At 38.8% G+C, this 22247-nt stretch overlaps 1 protein-coding gene across 7 annotated transcripts in view; it reads left to right on the plus strand.

Annotated features, from left to right (window-relative positions):
- Window positions 1-22247, plus strand: part of GLMN (glomulin, FKBP associated protein) — a 53332-nt gene that overhangs the window by 291 nt on the left and 30794 nt on the right. For 4 of the 7 annotated variants that reach the window (XM_063697023.1, XM_063697031.1, XM_063697032.1 and 1 more), the window contains exons 2-7: window positions 695-763; window positions 1203-1328; window positions 7194-7313; window positions 8426-8534; window positions 9542-9815; window positions 12135-12237. In XM_063697023.1, coding sequence (XP_063553093.1) covers window positions 725-763; window positions 1203-1328; window positions 7194-7313; window positions 8426-8534; window positions 9542-9815; window positions 12135-12237 — 771 coding nt within the window. In that variant the 5' untranslated portion in view covers window positions 695-724. The remainder of the gene's footprint in view (window positions 1-694; window positions 764-1202; window positions 1329-7193; window positions 7314-8425; window positions 8535-9541; window positions 9816-12134; window positions 12238-22247) is intronic. The other 3 variants (XM_004026128.4, XM_055352198.2, XM_004026129.4) reach the window with 1 other exon arrangement.

The following is a 22247-nucleotide window of genomic DNA, read 5'->3' on the forward strand; positions in this document are numbered from 1 at the left end:
TGCCCTGAGGACCGAGCTGACCCGCGCCCCTACTGAGGGCTTGGGGCCGAGCCTTGCAGCCGGGAGAAGCGATGGTCTCCTCCTGAAGGCCGCCGTTGTCTTGTCTCCGTGTGATACAGTGATTTCACTAGCTGGATTGATCACTTTGGGGACTGCAACTCCTAGAGAGAAATGGAATGGAGGGCATCTGAATCTTCACCCCCTATAGATAAGCTTGTGTTGCACCCCAATTTTTGTGAGGTGAGACATTAAAAATGAAAAATCCCCTGATGATTAGAATTTTGATTTCAGGTCCACCTTTTGGAAATTTTTTTTCAGAAAAGAAGTGCTTTGCTTTTTAAAAGCCCTTTAGTTCGTATATGCCTCGCCTCTTGGGAGTGCTCGAGAGGTTTTTTTGTTTTTTTTTCCTTCAAAGTAGCTTTCAAAACTATGCTCCTAGAAAACTTAAAACATGCAATAAGGGCTTCTAAAAAACACTTTATTTTCTTAGGCAAATATACTAAGATTCAGTAATAACATTTCAACTTTAAAACTTTACATTTTCTCCCAGCATGCTATTGGACCAAAAAACACAACAACAAAAACTTTCCATTTTCTTTATTGTATTTACTAATAATTTATCACACTGAAACATAACTTTTGAATACTTAAGTGTAATATCACGGATAGTTAACAGTGTGTTTTGTATTTGTAGATTTTAGCATCGAAACTAGGAGAAATAAGAATGGCTGTAGAGGAACTTCAGTCTATAATAAAGAGATGTGTAAGTATTTTTTTAATTTTTGTAAAATTAAATACCTTTCAAAATATGGGAAGGGCACAGATTGTTTTTAATTATATTTGTGGTCACTCAAATTGTTTATCTTCTTTAATCCTTGCTTTTTTTGACCTGTAAAGAGCATGAGTGGGGGAGGCAGATTGGATTATTTCTCCAGGTGACATACTTATCTAAATAACCTTTTACATTTTAATCCTGATCCTTTTCATAGATTTCACTGGTACAGTAGATTTCAAGGTCACTTATTAAAGTATTTATTAGGGTAATCCTAATTTTGATACGTGTGTTATTTACATTACATTTATCTAGAATTTAAACAGATTTCCTTTTTTCATAGATAAATCAAGAAGTTATTGTATTTAATTTTTATTTACATATACTTTTGTTTGTTTGTTTTTTGGGTTTTTTTTTTTTTTTTTGCCAGCAAATCCTAGAAGAGCAAGACTTTAAAGAAGAGGATTTTGGCCTATTTCAGTTAGCTGGGCAAAAATGCATAGAAGAAGGGCACACAGACAAGCTATTAGAAATTATTCAAAATGAAAAGAATAAGGTGCGTACAATCTTGGTGTTTACTTTTCAGTCTTGGGAAGAGAATAATCACATGATGCTATTCATCCAGTCATTTATCCATCAAACATTTAAGAATCTACTTAAATTTTCACAGTAGGGAACTGAAAACAAAAAAAGAATTAGAAATATTTAGGCCAGGCGCAGTGGCTCACGCTCGTAATCCCAGCGTTATGGGAGGCCAAGGCAGGCAGATCACTTGAGCCCAGGAGTTTGAGACCAGCCTGGGCAACAGAGTAAGACCCTGTCTCAGAAAAAAAAAAAAAAAAAGAAAAGAAACAGTCATATACTTGAAGGTGCTTACCATCTGGTCAAACAGATAAACATGTAAACAACTAACAGTAATGAGGCAAAATAAATAATTGCTATAGTTGAAGTAAAGAGTTTTTAGAAGAAACAGAATTACTTCTGGTTTAGGGAGTCCAAAAATGGTGTTTGAGTCATTAATTTACAATGAGAAATATACATATCAAGCAGGCTTAATATTCATTTTGGTTGATCAGCCCATTCTCCTCCAGCCAAATGTGTATAGAAAACCAAATTTTAATTAAAACAGTATTTTATGTGCATAGAATCAGAACAGGAGGAAAGCGATATGTCATTATACTAGCCAGTATCATCCAGTTACAATGGTTTGAGAAATCATCCTCCACAGTGGAAAAGGATCTTATTTGTGGATCAGGAATAACTTTTTCCTGGGACACTGTGTTGGCAACATCCTGCCAAATTTTGTGTCTTTGGATACTCCTTATAAGGAAGACGGCTGTGGTTTGGCTCTGTGTCCCCACCCAGATCTCACCTTGAATTGTAATAATCCCTGTGTGTCAAGGGTGGAACCAGGTGGAGGTGATTGAATCATGGGGGTGGTTTCCCCATGCTTCTCATGATAGCGAGTGAGTTCTCACGAGGTCTGATGGTTTTATAACCATCTGGCATTTCCCCTGTTGGCACTCAGTCCCTCTCCTGCTGCCCTGTGAAGAGGTGCCTTCCGCCATGATTGTTGTTTCCTGAGGCTTCCCTAGCCATGTGGAACTGCATGTCAATTAAACCTCTTTTCTTTCTAAATTACCCAGGCTTGGGTATTTTTTCATAGCAGCATGAGAACAGACTAATACAAAGACCATCTTCCTTCTAGGTATACACTCTTTCTTCATTTGCAGTGCTATTTATTTATTAGAAGTTTTCTTTCTTGATATCACAGTGTAATCATGTTGACCTGTGTTTCTCTCCAGGGCATCTTGATTGGATTTGGGGGATTCCTAAAACTTTTTAATCATATATTATTATAGCATCTCTTAGTCAGTAGTTCAAATGGCTTATACCCTTCTTATTTTTTATTAAAATAGGACATTTTATTTAGCTTTTGATACATGTTTATGATAACTTTGTAACCCCCAATATAATAAATTTTATGTTTTTTAAACTCTTCTTGATTTTTTTCTAATTGTGTTCTCAGGATAACCTTCTAAAGTACTTAGCTTTCAGCTAATAATAAGAAAATTAATAACAACTAATATTTATTGCATATTTACATGTACCAGATGCTGTCTTTAGTCCTTTACATTTATTAACTTAATTAGTCTCTCCAAAATCTCAGAAGGTGGGTGTTCATTTTGTAACTGAAAAGTTAAATGACTTGCCCAAAAGTAAGTCAGCTTTTATGTAGCATCCAAGATTCAGACCTGTGTAGCATGGTTTTGGAGCTCCTAACCACTCTGCTCTACCTCTGGTTAGTGCTGTATGGCGTATGGTTTTAGGGTAGAATACAGGCGATTGCTTGATTGAGAGGGTGAGGCATCAAAAATGACTGGGTTTCTAGCCTCTAAAAGGATAACATATGATATCAAACAGAAAAAGGCAACCTAAGTAGAGGGAAAAGTTTCCTGAAGGAACAAGTGAGTTGACTTTTAGAAATTTTGAGTTTAAGTACAGCAGTCAATTGGAAAATAAGGTTTTGAGCTCAGTAGAGATAGAGGAATTAAGATGTAGATCTCTGAGACACATATCTGTGAGACTTTAATTACCTAAAGATTGGGTAATTGAAGCATTGAGGAGTGAAAAAAAAAAACAAGAATTTACCTGAGTTCACATAAAAGGGGCAGAAGAGAAGAGGCCCAAGATCCCATCTTGAAGAATTTAAGAAACAGGTAGAGAGAAGAGGCCTGCCAAGGAGATGAGGATCAGCACCACATCAGTGAGGCAGAAGGAAAAGGGAAGTATAAACAAAGTATTTTTCAGGCATTGCATACCTTAGCGTTTTATTTTTAGCATGCTTCTGAATAGCTAATGGGATAGACTTAAACATGTGAGGCTTAGTCTTAATAGTTTGAGAATCACCTTTGCAATATGTGGTCAGCTAAATGCAAAGGTTTAGATATTGATAAGACAATGTTCAAAACTGACTACAGGCTGGGCACAGTGGTTCATGCCTATAATCCCAGCACTTCGAGAGGCCGAGGTGGGTGGATTACCTAAGGTCAGGAGTTCGAGACCAGCCTGGCCAACATGGTGAAACCCTGTCTCCACTAAAAATGCAAAAATTAGCTGGGCGTGATGGTGCGCCCCTGTAATCCCAGCTACTCGGGAGACTGAGATGGGGGGATTGCTTGAACCCAGGAGGTGGAGGCTGCAGTGAGCCAAGATCGTACCACTGCACTCCAGCCTGGGAAACAGTGAGACCCCATCTCAACAACAACAACAACAAAAAACTGACTACAATTTAATTTTCTTGCCAGGTGACACTATCAAAATTGACCAAGATTTACTATTATCTTCAACTATAAGACTGAATTAAAGAAAAAAATAAAAATAAAAAGATTTACTATTTACTGCTTTGTGAGAGACCATTCACATAGTATTTATTACAGTATATTATAATTGTTGTAGTTATTGTTAATCTCATAAATTAAACTTTGTCACAGATACGCATGTATAGTATTTATATATAGTGTTTGGTACTATTCATGGTTTCAGGCATCCACTGGAGGTCCTGGAATGTACCCCCTGCAGATAAGTGGGGAGACTACTGTATCGTATACTCTATTTTTATTATCTTACAAGACTGGGGTCAAGATGAGGTATTATAGGTGTCATTTTGTCTTCTTCCTAGATCAGCTTTTTTAAAAAAAAATTCTAATTTTTGTGGGTACATAGAAGGCATATATATTGATGGGTACATGAGATGTTTTGATACAGACATGCAATGTGTAATAAGAATATCATAGAGAATGGAGTATCCATCCCCTCAAGCATTCATCTTCTGTGTTACAAACAAACCAATTATACTCATTTACTTTAAAATGTACAATTAGTTATTGACTATAGTCACCCTGTTGTGCTATCAAATAGTAGGTCTTATTCATTACTTATAACTTTTTTTTTTTTTTTTGGTACCCATTAGCCATCTTCCCTGCCTCCCACTACCATTTTCAGCCTCTGGTAACCATCCTCCTACTCTCTACGTCCGTGAGTTCAGTTGTTTTGGTTTTCAGATCCCACAAAAAAGTGAGAACGTTCAATGTTTTTCTGTGCCTGACTTCTTTCACTTAACATAATGGTCTGCAGTCCCATCCATGTTATTGCAAATGACAGGATGTCATTCATTTTTGTGGCCGAATAGTACTCCATTGTGTATGTGTACCACATTTTCTTTATCCATTCATCTGTTGATGGACACTTAGGTTGCTTCCATATCTGAGATATTGTAAACAGTGCTGCAATGAACATGGGAGTACAAATATCTCTTCAATATACTGATATCCTTTCTTTTGGGTATATACCCAGCAGTGGGATTGCTGGATCATATGGTAGCTCTATTTTTGTATTTTTTGAGGAACTGCCAAACTGTTCTCATTAATGGTTGTAGTAATTTACATTCCTACCAACAATATCTAAAAAAAAAATACAAAAAATTCGCCGGGCGTGGTGGCGGGCACCTGTAGCCCCAGCTACTTGGGAGGCTGAGACAGGAGAATGACGTGAACCCAGGAGGTGGAGCTTGCAGTGAGCTGAGATCGCGACAATATATGAGGATTTCCTTTTCTCCACATCCTTGCCAGCATTTGTTATTGACTGTCTTTTGGATATAAGCCATTTTAACTGGGGTGAGATGATATCCCATTGTAGTTTTGATTTGCATTTCTCTGATGATCATGATGCGTACCTTTTCATATGCTTGTTTGCCATTTGTATGCCTTTTGGGAAATGTCTATTCAAGTCTTTTGCCAATTTTTTAATCGGATTATTAGATTTTTTCCTTTAGTGTTGTTTGAGCTTCTTTTCTATTCTGGTTATTAATCCCTTGTCAGATGGGTTAGATCTGCTTTTTCATTATTTATATATTTTTTTGAGATAGAGTCTGTCTCTGTCATCCAGGCTGGTTTGCAGTGGTGTGATCACAACTCACTGCTACCTCTGCCTCCCAGGCTCAAGCCATCCTCCCACTCATCCTCCCAAGTAGCTGGGGCTACAAGCGTGTGCCACCAGGCCCAGCTAATTTTTGTATTTTATACACAGGGTTTGGCCGTGTTGCCCAGGCTGGTCTTGAACTCCTGAGCTCAAGTGATCCACCCACCTCAGCCCCCCAAAGTGTTGGGATTACAGGCATGAGCCACCATGCTTAAAAAAAAAAAAAAAAAGAAAAGAAAAGACGGGGTGCGGTGGCTCACGCCTGTAATCCCAGCACTTTGGGAGGCCGAGGTGGGCGGATCACGAGGTCAGCAGATCGAGACCATCCTGGCTAACATGGTGAAACCCCATCTCTACTGAAAAAAAAAAAAAAAAAAAAGCAAAAAATTAGCCAGGCATGGTGGCGGGTGCCTGTAGCCCCAGCTACTTGGGAGGCTGAGACAGGAGAATGACATGAACCCAGGAGGCAGAGCTTGCAGTGAGCTGGGACAGCGCCACTGCACTCCAGCCTGGGCGACAGAGCGAGACTCAGTTTCAAAATAAATAAATAAATAAGAATGTATTTAACTTTAAAAAACAGAGACAGGGTCTCACTAGGTTGCCCAGGCTGGTCTCAAACTCCTGGGCTCAAGTGATCCTCCTGCCTCAGCCTCCTAAGGTGCTGGGATTAGAGACATGAGCCACTGCACCCAGCCAACCACCGTGCTTTTAAAGAAGGACTCTAGAATGTAAACTCTAGGATGGTAGTGATCTTATCCAGTGTGTTCCTCACTTTATTTCTAACCCCTAGAATATTATAGTGTAGGCTTGGTAAATACTGATGAGTTAAAATACAAAGCAGGCCAGAGAAGTGGAATACATTGTTGATCCTTTGAGAATTAGTGGTTTTGATAATGAATGTGAATTAGTCATTATAAAGATAAACTTTTACTTGTATGGTAAGCATTCTGAAATATCTTTGAACATAGAAGCCACTTCTGTGTAGGAGAGAAAATTAATGAAGTTGTATCCCTTCTTTTTTTTATAAATTACAATGATTATATTTAGAGACTCCAAGAACTTTAAAAGGTACATGGGCATTGGCTGGATTTCTTTATAAATAAGGGGAGCAAAATTGTCTGTGGAAGTTAAGTACCTGTATTAAGCAAATTAACTCTCTTGTTGGAAATAGAGGCACTATTTAAATCTTGGGAAACACCAACTTGCCTGATAAAAAGTAAAGACCCTTTTGCCTTTCCTCAGGGAACATATTAAAAACTATTTAAAAATGTTGATGTCTGTTAGTAGCCAACCCTGGAAAGTCTCTGGTGAAATGTCATAGGCTTCACTTGTCTCATCTTCCTATTTCAGAGACAATTCTGAGCTCTTCCAAGATAGGAAAGCACACTGCGAGAGTCCTATAGATGGCAGTGTTTGCTTTACTCTGAAAATGTTTTTACAGGTCATCATCAAGAATATGGGCTGGAATCTCGTTGGTCCTGTTGTTCGATGCCTTTTGTGTAAAGATAAAGAGGATAGTAAAAGAAAAGTTTATTTTTTGATCTTTGATTTATTGGTAAAGGTAAGTTAACAAAACAAGGTTCTCTTTATCATAACACACAGCAGTATTTTATAATTCCCTTTAATGTTTATTGTTTGGTAAGAAAGCTTTTGGTTCATGTAAGTACATGCAGAAAGGAACTCATTGGAGAAGAGACCCAGTCTTATTGATTGGATAGGCAATTCCATTTCAGGATTTCCCAAATTTTCTGGATAAAAGAATTGTCTAACCTCATATTAACCTCATATCGGACCCATTGATTCAGCATCTCCAGGGAGAGACCTGGGAAGCTATATTTTAACAAGTAGCCTTATCGTATAGATGTGGAATACAAGCTTTAGAGAGGTAGTTCAAGGTCACATTTATCTTTTGGCAACATTGGAACTAGAATTAAAATCTCAGTCCTCTTTCCTTTGTGGTATGTTCCCTAAAAGAAAATGGAAGGCCTAGAATACAAGTGATTAAAATTGAAGTAGGAATAGGGTAGAACACAGATCAGTTGTGACTAACAACCTTAGAAAGAGACCCTGGGTAAAAGGCTAGTAGAGTTTAAAGTCAATATTTGATGGCTAAGAAAGATAAATTCTGAGAAAAAGGATATTATAAGAAACTGTTTAGTGATCAGTGCAAATATACCCAAATATATATTGGAAGGAGAGCTGCATCTGTATGAGTTATTGACTATGGGAGCTGGGAGCTTTTAAAAAGCCAGTCAAGTGAGATGATAAGATATGGCCAGTCAGAAAGCAATGCAAAGTTTTACCTGTTCAAAAAATACAAAAGAGATTCCAGACTAGTCTAAATAGGCTTGCAGCATGGGATTGAAAGGTCCCACCTGCTGGAGCCCCTGAGAATCTATTAAGGCAATTTCAGAGTAGACAGGTGAAGCTCAAAGGAAACCTGAGCTTAAAGATCCATTGACTTCTTGCTTTTTAGTTTTATAGTTACTTGACCATCACAGGTTCTGTGTTTTGCTCGTGCATATTTTTTCAACAATTGTATAAATAATTTTAATGTTAAGCAAAAACACAATTGTATAATATTTTGTCAATATATGCCTTCTTAAAAATAGTAATAATGTGGCTTTAAATACAACTTGTATTAAACAGGTTCAATTGTGAATATTTTTATAGTTATGCAATCCAAAGGAATTATTGTTGGGTTTGCTTGAACTGATTGAAGAGCCCTCTGGAAAACAGATATCCCAAAGTATTCTTCTTTTGCTTCAGCCATTACAAACAGGTAATGAGAATTTTGATATCAGAGTACTTCTTGTTGTATCTCTAAATGCCTTGATGGTTACCCCAAAATGTCAATACTACACCAAAGTAAAGTTTACAGCTGATTAGTGAGTACTCTGCTTAAACCAATAATAGCAATGCCAATGTGAATACTGCTGCTTAGAGAAAGATTATAGTATCCGGCCAGAGTGGGTACCTAGTAAATATTCTGTTGAATGTCATACTATTTTTCATGTGCTATATTGAAAACTATACCTTTTTGCCTAACCTTCCTATCTGCTGCTTAAATCTAGAATTTTCTCTCTAAACATGTTTCAAGGATTACCTCTGTGGTGTCTGCAGTACTAAATCTGATAGCATTATGGTAGTCCAGAAGAGTATCAGGCAAGGCATTGCTCAGCCTCTGCTTTGGGAGGTTGGATTGGGCATAGCAAAGGTACTACTGAAGAATGAAACGAGGAGATATGGGATGATGAGGCTCCATGGCTGAGTGCAGTAACAGTATTGGTAGGTAATGGGTCTTAGCAACCAAGGCAGACAGTATCCATGGGAAGAGGTTATTTTTCATTTTAGGAAATTCGTTTATCTCACAATCTGATAGAGGGACCTAGAATCAGAAATTAAATTTGCTTTAAATATGAATGCCTGCCAGCTTCATACTACCTGTAATATTCAGTCTTCTAGGGAAAAAAAATCTAATAATACCACCTCCTATTTGTATAGTGCTTTATAGTTTACAATACACTTATATTTTGTGCTTATAACAACCCAAAAACATGGAAAGAACATGTTTCTGTCTTAAGTACATAGCCTGTTACACATAGTCTGTTATAAACATAACCTAAACAGCATTTCATGGCAAGATGCTGTATTTTATGCACAACTAAGAAGAAAAAAACACTGCCAATTAGACTGTGATGTGTCATCTTGATTCAAGAGTTGTTAAAATGTGGGAGGAGGAAGTGTCTTATAATTCCACATTTGCCGAATTTCTTGTCCCATGTTTAGCATACTTGATGAGCGACAACTTGATCTCTGTTTTAGTGATTCAGAAACTTCATAACAAGGCATATTCAATTGGATTAGCATTGTCTACCCTTTGGAATCAGCTATCTCTTCTTCCTGTTCCATACTCAAAAGAACAAATACAAATGGATGACTATGGCCTTTGTCAGTGTTGCAAGGCCTTAATAGAGTTCACTAAGCCTTTTGTGGAAGAAGTCATTGATAACAAAGAAAACTCACTGGAAAATGAAAAGTTAAAGGATGAATTACTGAAATTGTAAGTATAATTTTAAGAACATCTCACAGTGGACTTAAGTAATCGATAGTTCAGTTATTTTATGTTTCTTCACTTTGTTTGACATGTAAATAGAAATCTAGTGTCTGATTTTGAATTTTAGAAGAATGTGGGGTTCAGTTGATACAGCATGGGAACTTGAGACATTTATATTTTAAAAAATTATAGGCCGGGTGTAGTGGCTCACACATGTAATCCCATCACTTTGGGAGACTGAAGTGAGAGGATTGCTTGGGGCCAGGAGTTTGAGACCAGCCTTGGCAACATAGTGAGACCCCCATCTCTACAAAAAAATTTAAAAATTAGCTAGATGTAGTGGCATATACCTGTAGTGCTACTGCTTGGGAAGCTGAGGCTAGAGGATGGGTTGAATCCAGGAGTGTGAGGCTGCAGTGAATGATGATTGGCCACTGTACTCCAGTCTGGGCAACAGAGCAAGACCCTGTCTTTAAGAAATTAATTAATAAAATAATTATAAAACCAAAATCCATTCATTTACTTTATATTCTTCTTTGTATTGCCTTATTCATCATAGTAGGTGAATAATGAAAGTGGGGGAAATAGATACATGTAGCTCAGGGTGAGTGTGGGAAATAGATATAGGTAGCTCTGTGGAGAAATTGTGTTTTACTCCTTCAAAGGAAGCAGCAGAAAGACCACCAGACAGAACATCCAACTGGACCACAAAAATAGTGGTAGAGTATCCACCCAATAGCATTCCCTCCATGGGTACTATAGACTAAACATCTACTGTTCAATATGGCTGTAGCACTTGACATATGGCTGGTCCAAATTCAGATATACTTTAATTATAAAATATCCCCTGGATTTTGAAGACTTGTTATTTAAAAAAAAAACAGTAAAATACCTCAATAATTTTTATATTGATAACATGTTGAAATGACAATATTTCAGATATATTGGGTTAAGATAAATTATTAAAATCATCTCTCCCATTCTTACTACTTTTTTCATGTGTCTACTAAAAGATCTTAAATTATATATGGAGCTGTGTTATATTTCTATTGGACAGTGATAGACTAGGTTAATTACATGGACCAGTAATTTTTAAATTTTGGCTACTTGGGAGGCTGAGGCAGGAGGATCACTTGAGGCCAGGAGTACAAGACCAGCCTGGGCAACATAGCAAGACCTCATCTCTAAAAAATAGAATACAAAATAATATTTTAATTTTGGAGACTGATACTATTTTTAGCTTCCTACTTGTCAGGTTAGGACATTTAAAAAAAAATTTACAGCCAGACGTGGTGGCTCGCACCTGTAATCCTAACACTTTGGGAGGCCAAGCTGGGAGATTGCTTGAGCTCAGGAGTTTGAGACCAGCCTAGGCAACATAGTGAGACCCTGTCTCTACAAAAAATAAAAAAGTTAGCTGGGCACAGTGGTGTGTGCCTGTAGTCCCAGCTCCTTGGGAGGCTGTGGCGGGAGGATCCTTTGAGCCCAGGAGTTTGAGGTTACAGTGCACTATTATTGTGCCACTGTACTCCAGCCTGGGTGACAGACACCCTGTCTCAAAAAAAAAGTTTTTTACCATTTATAAAACCCATTATTTCATAAAAGAAAAGGTATTTTAACTAAAGAAATAGGAAAGGCTTAATCACAGAATGAAGTTTGGTTTTCTAAATAAAACAAATAGAGCTGTGTGAAAAAATGACTGTATTTCCTGATTTTTTCTTTGAACTAATGAAAACGTCATAGACTAGCACCAGCCCTCAAACATTCAGAATTCAATGGAATAGTTCAGATGTAGAAGTCAGTCTTAGCATGTTGAGTCTAGCAAGGTGTTCTCATGTTCTCCCCATTACTAGTACGAACGACGTTACATCACCAGTTTTATAGACCATTGAGTTATTGATGCTTGTCTTAATCCATTTGTGCTGATATAACAGAATACCTAAGACTGGGTGATTTATAATGAACAGAAATTCATTGGTTCACAGTTCTGGAGGCTGGGAAGTCTGCAATTAAGGCGCTGGCATCTGGCAAGGGCCTTCTAGCTGTGTCATAATGTGGCTGAAGGTAAAAGGGCAAAAGGCAAAAGTGGGCTGAACTTGCCCTTTTATAACAGCATTAATCTCATCCATGAGAGTGGAGCCCCCTTGGCCTAATTCCCACCTCCTTATGGCAGTTAAATTTCAACATGAGTTTTGGAGAGCAGAGTCATTCAAACCATAGCAGTGCTTATGTTATTTTTCAAGTAAAATTAACTTAGATTTGAAGACCTAGGGATTTTATACTTGGAAGTGTTGATTTCATAGTTACCTATTTCTTATGCCTTAGTTGTTTCAAAAGCTTGAAATGCCCTTTGCTGACAGCACAATTCCTTGAACAGTCTGAAGAAGGTGGAAACGATCCTTTCAGGTATTTTGCATCAGAAATAATAGTAAGTACAGCTAATTTAATCTGCTATAATCTCAAATGTTATCCCACTATATTCTCAGTACTGCACATGTAAATTGATACATTCATTAATAAAGAAATATGTATTTTTTGTAGAACACACATAAACAAAAGATGGAAAATAAAACAGCAATAATTTTATTATCCAAAGATAAATATTAACATTCTCCAGGCTTTTTTCTTATATACTTATTTATAATAATACATATATATAAATTTTTCAAAGATTTTATATATATATATATATATATATATATATATATATAATCTTGTAATCTACCTTTTTCCTCTTCAACAGTATATTATGAATATTTTTCCATTGGCTTAATAGTGTTCCATGGTATGGACTTAGTATAATGTATTTCACCTGTGCCATATAGTTCAACATTTGGATTGTTTCTAATTTTTCATTATTGTAGGACAACTCCAAATTTCTTTTTTTAACTGTTAAGTCTATGATAAGTAACCTAGTAATTAAATTTTTGCATACTTTTCAAATTATTTCCTTAAAACTCCTAGAGTGGAAATTCCATGCCCCGTGATAAATATTTTCAAAATAGCTCCATATTTAAGTAAATTTTATTTTAAAAGCAATTTGGCTTTATACATCAATAGTATTTTAAAATGTGCTCAGATTCTGTATTAGAGAAATAATCTGAAATATTAAAAAATTAATTTTAAGTTGATGTTTCTGAATTTCAAAAGAGAAAGTCCATGTGGCTGTGTAGTTTTCTTCAGCCATGTTCAGCTACATGAGTGCAGGTGCAGCATAGGAGTAACATTTGGTTGAATTAGGGTGGGGTTTTAAGAACAGGGTAAGTTGTAGAGAGCAAGAGGGGGGCAAGGGATTGAGCATGTATGTAAGGTGATTTCTTTTTCAATTATACTTTAAGTTCTAGGGTACATGTGCACAATGTGCAGGTTTGTTACATAGGTATACATGTGCCATGTTGGTTTGCCGCACCCATCAACTCATCATTTACATTAGGTATTTGTCCTAATGCTATCCCTCCCCCAGCCCCCCACGCCCCTACCAGCCATGGTGTGTGATGTTCTCCACCCTGTGTCCATGTGTTCTCATTGTTCAACTCCTACCTATGAGTAAGAACCTGCGGTGTTTGGTTTTCTATTCTTGCGATAGTTTGCTTAGAATGATGGTTTCCAGCTTCATCCATGTCCCTGCAAAGGACATGAACTCATCCTTTTTAATGGCTGCATAGTATTCCATGGTATATATGTGCCACATTTTCTTAATCTAGTCTATCATTGATGGACATTTGGGTTGGTTCCAAGTCTTTGCTATTGTGAGTAGTGCTGCAAGAAACACACATGTGCATGTGTCTTTATCATAGAATGATTTATAATCCTTTGGGTATATGTCCAGTATTGGGATGGCTGGGTCAAATGGTATTTCTAGTTCTAGATCCTTGAGGAATCGCCACACTGTCTTCCACAATGGTTGAACTAATTTACACTCCCACCAACAGTGTAAAAGCGTTCCTATTTCTCCACATCCTCTCCAGCATCTGTTGTTTCCTGACTTTTTAATGATAGCCATTCTAACTGGTGTGAGATGGTATCTCACTGGTTTTGATTTGCATTTCTCTAATGACCAGTGATGATGAGCATTTTTTCATGTCTGTTGGCTGTATAAATGTCTTCTTTTGAGAAGTGTCTGTTCATATCCTTTGCCTACTTTTTGATGGGATTTTTTTTTCTTGTAAATTTGTTTAAGTTCTTTGTAGATTCTGGATATTAGCCCTTTGTGAGATGGGTAGATTGCAAAGATTTTCTCCCATTCTGTAGGTTGCCTGTTCACTCTGATGATACTTTCTTTTGCTGTGCAGAAGCTCTTTAGTTTAATTAATCCCATTTGTCTATTTTGGCTTTTGTTGCCATTCCTTTTGGTGTTTTAATCATGAAGTCCTTGCCCATGCCTATGTCCTGAATGGTATTGCCTAGGTTTTCTTCTAGGGTTTTTATGGTGTTAAGTCTTACATTTAAGTCTTTAATCCATCTTGAGTTAATTTTTGCATAAGGTGTAAGGAAGGGATCCAGTTTCAGCTTTCTACATATGGCTAGCCAGTTTTCCCAGCACCATTTATTAAATAGGGAATCCTTCCCCCATTTCTTGTTTTTGTCAGGTTTGTCAAAGATCAGATGGTTGTAGATGTGTAGTGTTATTTCTGAGGCCTCTGTTCTGTTCCATTGGTCTATATATCTGTTTTGGTACCAGTACCATGCTGTGTTGGTTACTGTGTCCTTGTAGTATAGTTCGAAGTCAGGTAGCTTGATGCCTCCAGCTTTGTTCTTTTGGCTTAGGATTGTCTTGGCTATACGGGCTCTTTTTTGGTTCCATATGAACTTTAAAGTAGTTTTTTCCAATTCTGTGAAGAAAGTCAGTGGTAGCTTGATGGGGATAGCATTGAATCTGTAAATTACTTTGGGCAGTATGACCACTTTCATGATATTGATTCTTCCTATTCATGAGCATGGAATGTTCTTCCATTTGTTTGTGTCCTCTTTTATTTTGTTGAACAGTGGTTTGTAGTTCTCCTTGAAGAGGTCCTTCACATCCCTTGTAGGTTGGATTCCTAGCTATTTTATTCTCTTTGTAGTAATTGTGAATGGGAATTCACTCATGATTTGGCTCTCTGTCTGTCTATTATTGGTGTATAGGAATGCTTGTGATTTTTGCATATTGATTTTGTATCCTGAGACTTTGCTGAAGTTGCTTAGCAGCTTAAGGAGATTTTGGGCTGAGACAATGGGGTTTTCTAAATATACAATCATGTCATCTGCAAACAGAGACAATTTGACTTCCTCTTTTCCTAATCAAATACCCTTTATTTCTTTCTCTTGCCTGATTGCCCTAGCCAGAACTTCCAACACTGTGTTGAATAGGAGTGGGGAGAGAGGGCTTCCTTGTCTTGTGCCATTTTTCAAAGGGAATGCTTCCAATTTTTTGCCTATTCAGTATGATATTGGCTGTGGGTTTGTCATAAAAGCTCTTATTATTTTGAGATACGTTCCATCAATACCTAGTTTATTGAGAGTTTTTAGCGTGAAGGGCTGTTGAGTTTTATCCAAGGCCTTTTCTGCATCTATTGAGATAATCATGTGGTTTTTGTCATTGGTTCTGTTTATGTGATGGATTACGTTTATTGATTTGCATATGTTGAACCGGCCTTGCATCCCAGGGATGAAGCCCACTTGATTGTGGCGCATAAGATTTTTGATGTGCTGCTGGATTCGGTATTTTATTGAGGATTTTCTCATCGATGTTCATCAAGGATATTGCCCTAAAATTCTCTTTTTTTGTTGTGTCTCTGCCAGGCTTTGGTATCAGGATGATGCCGGCCTCCTAAAATGAGTTAGGGAGGATTCCCTCTTTTTCTATTGATTGGAATAGTTTCAGAAGGAATGGTACCATCTCCTCTTTGTACCTCTGGTAGAATTCGGCTGTGAATCTGTCTGGTCCTCGACTTTTTTTGGTTGGTAGGCTATTAATTATTGCCTCAATTTCAGAACCTGTTATTGGTCTATTCAGAGATTCAACTTCTTTTAGGTTTAGTCTTGGGAGGGTGTATGTGTCTGGGAATTTACCCATTTCTTCTAGATTTTCTAGTTTATTTGCATAGAGGTGTTTATAATATTCTCTGATGGTAGTTTGTATTTCTGTGGGATCAGTGGTGATATCCCCTTTATCATTTTTTATTGCATCTATTTGATTCTTCTCTCTTTTCTTCTTTACTAATCTTGCTAGAGGTCTATGTATTTTGTTAATCTTTTCAAAAAAGCAGCTCCTGGATTCATTGATTTTTTTGAAGGGTTTTTTGTGTCTCTATCTTCTTCAGTTCTGCCCCGATCTTAGTTATTTCTTGCCTTCTGCTAGCTTTTGAATTTGTTTGCTCTTGCTTTTCCAATTCTTTTAATTGTGATGTTGGATGTCAATTTTAGCTCTTTCCTGCTTTCTTTTGTGGGCATTTAGTGCTATAAATTTCCCTCTACTCACTGCTTTGAATGTGTCCCAGAGATTCTGGTATGTTGTGTCTTTGTTGTCATTGGTTTCAAAGAACATCTTTATTTCTGCCTTCATTTCGTTATGTACCCAGTAGTCATTCAGGAGCAGGTTGTTCAGTTTCCATTTAGTTGTGCAGTTTTGAGTGAGTTTCTGAATCCTGAGTTCTAATTTGATTGCACTGTGGTCTGAGATACAGTTTGTTGTGATTTCTGTTCTTTTACATTTGCTGAGTAGTATTTTACTACCAATTATGTGGTCAATTTTAGAATAAGTGTGATATGGTGCTGAGAAGAATGTATATTCTGTTGATTTGGGGTGGAGAGTTCTGTAGATGTCTATTAGGTCCACTTGTTCCAGAGCTGAGTTCAAGTCCTGGATATCCTTGTTAACCTTCTGTCTCATTGGTCTGTGAAATATTGACAGTGGGGTGTTAAAGTCTCCCATTATTATCGTGTGGGAGTCTAAGTATCTTTGTAGGTCTCTAAGGACTTGCTTTATAAACCTGGGTGCTCCTGTATTGGGTGCATATATATTTAGGATAGTTAGCTCTTCTTGTTGAATTCCCTTTACCATTATGTAGTGGCCTTCTTTGTCTCTTTTGATCTTTGCTGGTTTAAAGTCTGTTTTATCAGAGACTAGGATTGCAACCCTTGCTTTTTTTTTTTTTTTTGCTTTCCATTTGCTTGGTAGATCTTTCTCCATTCCTTTATTTTGAGCCCATGTGCATCTTTGCATGTGAGATGGGTCTCCTGAATACAGCACACCGATGGGTGTTGAATCTTTATTCAATTTGCCAGTCTGTGTCTTTTAATTGGAGCATTTAGCCCATTTACATTTAAAGTTAATATTGTTATGTTTGAATTTGATCATGTCATTATGATGATAGCTGGTTATTTTTTCTGTTATTTGATGCAGTTTCTTCATAGTGTCACTGGTCTTTACCATTTGGCATGTTTTTGCAGTAGCTGGTACCGGTTGTTCCTATTCATGTTTAGTAAATCCTTCAGGAGCTTTTGTAAGGCAGGCCTGGTGGTGACAAAAATCTCTCACCATTTGCTTGTCTGTAAAGGATTTTATTTCTCCTTCACTTATGCAGCTTAGTTTGGCTGGATATGAAATTCTGGGTTGAAAATTCTTTTCTTTAAGAATGTTGAATATTGGCCCCCACTCTCTTCTGGCTTGTAGGGTTTCTGCTGAGAGATCTGCTGTTAGTCTGATGGGCTTCCCTTTGTGGGTAACCTGACCTTTCTCTCTGGCTGCCCTTAACAGTTTTTCCTTCACTTCCACCTTGGTGAATCTGACAATTATGTGTCTTGGGGTTGCTCTTCTCAAGGAGTATCTTTGTGGTGTTCTCTGTATTTCCTGAATTTGAATGCTGGCCTGTCTTGCTAGGTTATGGAAGTTCTCCTGGATAATATCCTGAAGAGTGTTTTCTAACTTTGTTCCATTCTCCCTGTCACTTTCCGGTGCACCAATCAAACATAGATTTGGTCTTTTCACATAGTCCCATATTTCTTGGAGGCTTTGTTCGTTTCTTTGCACTCTTTTTTCTCTAATCTTGTCTTCTTGCTTTATTTCATTAATTGGATCTTCAGTCACTGATACCCTTTCTTCCACTTGATCAAATCGGCTATTGAAGCTTGTGCATGCGTCATGAAGTTCTCGTGCCATGGTTTTCAGCTCCATCAGGTCATTTAAGTGCTTCTCTACACTGTTTATTCTAGTTAGCTATTTGTCTTACCTTTTTTCAAGGTTTTTAGCTTCCTTGTGATGGGTTAGAACATGTTCCTTTAGCTCGGAGAAGTTTGTTATTACTGACCTTCCGAAGCCTACTTCTGTCAACTCATCAAACTCATTCTCCGTCCAGTTTTGTTCCCTTGCTGGTGAGGAGCTGTGATCCTTTGAAAGAGCAGAGGCGCTCTGTTTTTTGGAATTTTTGGCTTTTCTGCTCTGGTTTCTCCCCATCTTTGTGGTTTTATCTACCTTTTGTCTTTGATGTTGGTGACCTACAGATGGGGTTTTGGTGTAGATGTCCTTTCTGTTGATGTTGATGCTATTCCTTTCTGTTTGTTAGTTTTCCTTCTAACAGACCTCTCAGCTGCAGGTCTGTTGGAGTTTGCTAGAGGTCCACTCTAGACCCTGTTTGCATGGGTATCACCAGTGGAGGCTGCAGAACAGCACATATTGCTGCCTGATCCTTCCTCTGGAAGCTTTGTCCCAGAGGGGCACCCACCTGTTTGAGGTGTCTGTCGGCCCCCTACTGGGAGGTGTTTCCCAATCACGCTACGCTGGGGTCAGGGACCCGCTTGAGGAGGCAGTCTGTCCATTATCGGAGCTCGAATGCCATGCTGAGAGAACCACTGCTCTCTTCAGAGCTGTCAGACAGGGATGTTTAAGTCTGCAGAAGCTGTCTGCTGCCTTTTGTTCTACTATGCCGTCCCCAGAGGTAGAATCTATAGAGGCAGTAGGCCTTGCTGAGTTGCGGTGGGCTCCGCCCAGTTTGTGCTTCCAGGCCTCTTTGTTTACACTGTGAGCTACTCAAGCCTCAGCAATGGCGGACGCCCCTTCCCCTGTCCAGCTGCAGCCTCGCAGGTCGATCTCAGACTGCTGCGCTAGCAGTGAGCAAGGCTCCGTGGGTGTGGGACCCACCAAGCCAGGCATGGGAGGGTATCTCCTGGTCTGCCGGTTGCTAAGACTGTGGGAATAGCACAGTGTTTGGTCAGGAGTGTACTGTTTCTCCAGAAACAGTCTGTCACGGCTTCCCTTGGCTAGGAAAGGGAAATTCGCTGACCCCTCGCACTTCCTGGGTGAGGCAATGCCCCGCCCTGCCTCAGCTTGCCCTCCGTGGGCTGCACCCACTGTCCAACCAGTCCCAGTGAGGTGAACCAGGTACCTCAGTTGGAAATGCAGAAATCACTGGTCTTCTGCGTCGATCTCGCTGGGAGCTGCAGACCTGAGCTGTTCCTATTTGGCCATCTTGGAAGTGACTCCTTTTTTTTTTTTTGGGGACAGAGTCTCGCTCTGTTGCCCAGGCTGTGGTTCAATGGCATGATCTCAGCTCACTGCAACCTCCACCTCCTAGGTTCAAGCAATTCTCCTGCCTCAGCCTCCCAAGTAGCTGGGATTACAGGCACCCGCCACCACACCTGGCTAATTTTTTGTATTTTTAGTTGAGTTGGGGTTTCGCCATGTTGGCCAAGCTGGTCTCAAACTCCTGACCTCACGTGATCCACCCGCCTCAGCCTCCCAAAGTGCAGGGATTACAGGCGTGAGCCACTGTGCCCAGCCGCAAGGTGATTTTAATGTACAAAGTGACTTTAATGATGGACATAGAATTTAAGCTAGGTAAGGAGTAAAGTTAGGACATACTAAATGCAAGAGACAGTGAAAAGGTGATTGGATCATTAGGTTGTAGAACCTGGTGTGGGTGACAGATATTTGGAGTTAGGTTACTAAAAGGGGTGAACTGAAAAAATAGGTGTAAAGAATAGGACGCTTGAAAATAGTATTATGTAAAGATTATAGTTACTAGTATCAATGTCTGGGGTGTGACCATGAGAGGGTGTTCTAAAGGAGAGGATAGAGGCAAAGGTCATTGGGCTAGAGAAAATGAAATACTTGAGATTTCAGAGTATCAGAAGATCTTTGGTTGTACATTTAAATCACACAGAATTATAATGTTGGAAAGCCACGTGATGGGGTGACCTTGGGGGTCTACTAACTGCAACAAGGAGGGGTAGAAATGGTAAAGTCATAAAAAATGAGTTTCAGAGTTGAAGGATTTTTAGAGAGGATGGGGAGAGAATGGTGTAGAAGCAGCAAGGAGAACAGATGTATTCCCAGGCTCAGTGGTACAATGGGTATAGATGAAAAATACAGTAGTCTTTTGAAGGGTTGCAGAGAAAGCAGCTGTTTTCAGATGAGAGCCAATTTTAATTTAGGAGAGATGGAAAAGGGGGTCAGATGAAGGGATGCTAGAAGTTTATGGGAATAAATTCTGAAGATGAGAGATGACTTGGTGACTGATATAATTAGGAATACATAATTTAATAAGGTTAATGCTGATGGTCACGATAATAGTGAAGAGGCTGTGAGGGATGAAGTAGGAGAGGTGACGGGTTTTCTCTGGAGCACACAAAAGTCTGGGGGCTCTTCATTGTTGCCAGTGCTAGAGCACAGTATCATCTTCTGGAGGTAGTATAAGCACCGTCACATATGATATGTATTTTGAGAAGACAACTATGAAAGTTGGAAACTATTAAAGGAAATCTGGTGATGTACAAAAACCAAACTCAGTTTCTCCTACTGTAGTCATAACAAGTTTCTGACACCAGATGTATGGAGTTCCCTGCCCTGCCCCCTGCCCTTCACGGCAAGCAAGCAAGCAGTTGTACAACGGACACCAATTGGGTGTCCTCTAATTCAATTCCAACATTACCCACCTGGAGATAGTGTCAGATTTCACAGGTTGAGGGCTAAATCCCTCAAGACTGCCCCCACTTCCAATGCCAGTCTCAAGCCCTAGGATGTTTTACCTGTGCTCTGACTGGCAATAAATCAGGATTCCCAGGACCCCCTCCTTGGGTTTGATTAATTTGCTAGATTGGCTTACAGAACTCAGGGAACTGCTTACTTACATTTAGTGGTTTACTATAAAGAATATTACCAAGGATACAGATGAAGAGATGCATAGGGCTAGGTATAGGGGAGGGGGCACCAAGTTTCCATACCCTGCCTGGATGCACCACCCTACTGGAAACTTCGTGCGTTCAGCTTCCAGAAGCTTTCTGAATCCAATCATTTTGGGTTTTTATGGAGGCTTCATTATGTAGGAATGATTGATTACATCATTGACCGTTGGTAATCAACTTAATATTCAGCCCCTTTCCCTTACTGGGGTGGGATGGGGGTAGGGCTGTGGGACTGAAAGGTCCAACCTTCTAATCACAGGGTTGGTTCCCTTGGCAACCAGCTCCCATCCTGAGGCTATCCAGGAGACACAGCTATCAGTCAACTCAATAGCATAAAGACACTTATCACTTTGGAGATTCCAAGGATTTTAGGAGTTATATCCCAGGAAGTGGGAACAAAGAGCAAATATATATTTCACAGTATCACAGATGTTAAATCTGGGAGTGATGTAATCAAACTGTGTTTAGGATTCATCACTTTAAAGGAAGATGACTAACTGGGATAAAATTGGAAGTAGGGAAGCCTTGGGAGTTAAGTAAGCAATGATGGGAGCCTGAGTATAGATGTATGGATAGTTTTTGTTTGTTTCCTTTTTTTAATTGACTAAATTTATGACACATTCTGTTAGTAGGGATATAGTTTTAAAGATGAAGAAAGGGCAGATTTGAGAACTTCATAGTAGGTAAAATTGGCAAAATTTGGTCATTGATTGGATTTAGAATAAAACATGGATGAGGGTTTTTGCTTGGATAACTGGGCAGATGAAGGTGCCAATACTTGAGATAGAGAATACAGAGCAAGAATCTGGGGGTTGTCTTGTGCTTTTAAAACAAATGTATTATAAAAATTTACAAACATTCAGAAAAGTACTAAAAATAGTCTAGCACATGCCCATGTACCCATCACCCAGCTTCAATAATTATGAACATTTTGCCAATTTTGTTTTATCTGTCCTCCTCCTTTTCTTGCTGTAGTATAACAAGTCCTAAACATAATTCATCTGTAAGTCTTTAAGGATGCTTCCCTAATGACAAGGGCTTTTTTAAAAAAACAAATAACCACCAGGCTATTGTGACACCTAACAAGATTTTATTACCTTTTGTTAAAATTTTTTGAGACAGGGTTTCACTCCCATTGCCCAAGCTGGAGTGAAGTGGCATGATGTCGGCTCACTGAAACCTCTGCCTCCCGGACTCAAGCAGTTCTCCTGCCTCAGCCTCCCAAGTAGCTGGGACTGCAGGCACACATTGTCCCACCTGGCCAATTTTTGTATTTTG

Source organism: Gorilla gorilla, chromosome 1, assembly GCF_029281585.2.
Source record: "Gorilla gorilla gorilla isolate KB3781 chromosome 1, NHGRI_mGorGor1-v2.1_pri, whole genome shotgun sequence".
In the NCBI taxonomy this organism is placed as follows: Eukaryota; Metazoa; Chordata; class Mammalia; order Primates; family Hominidae; genus Gorilla; species Gorilla gorilla.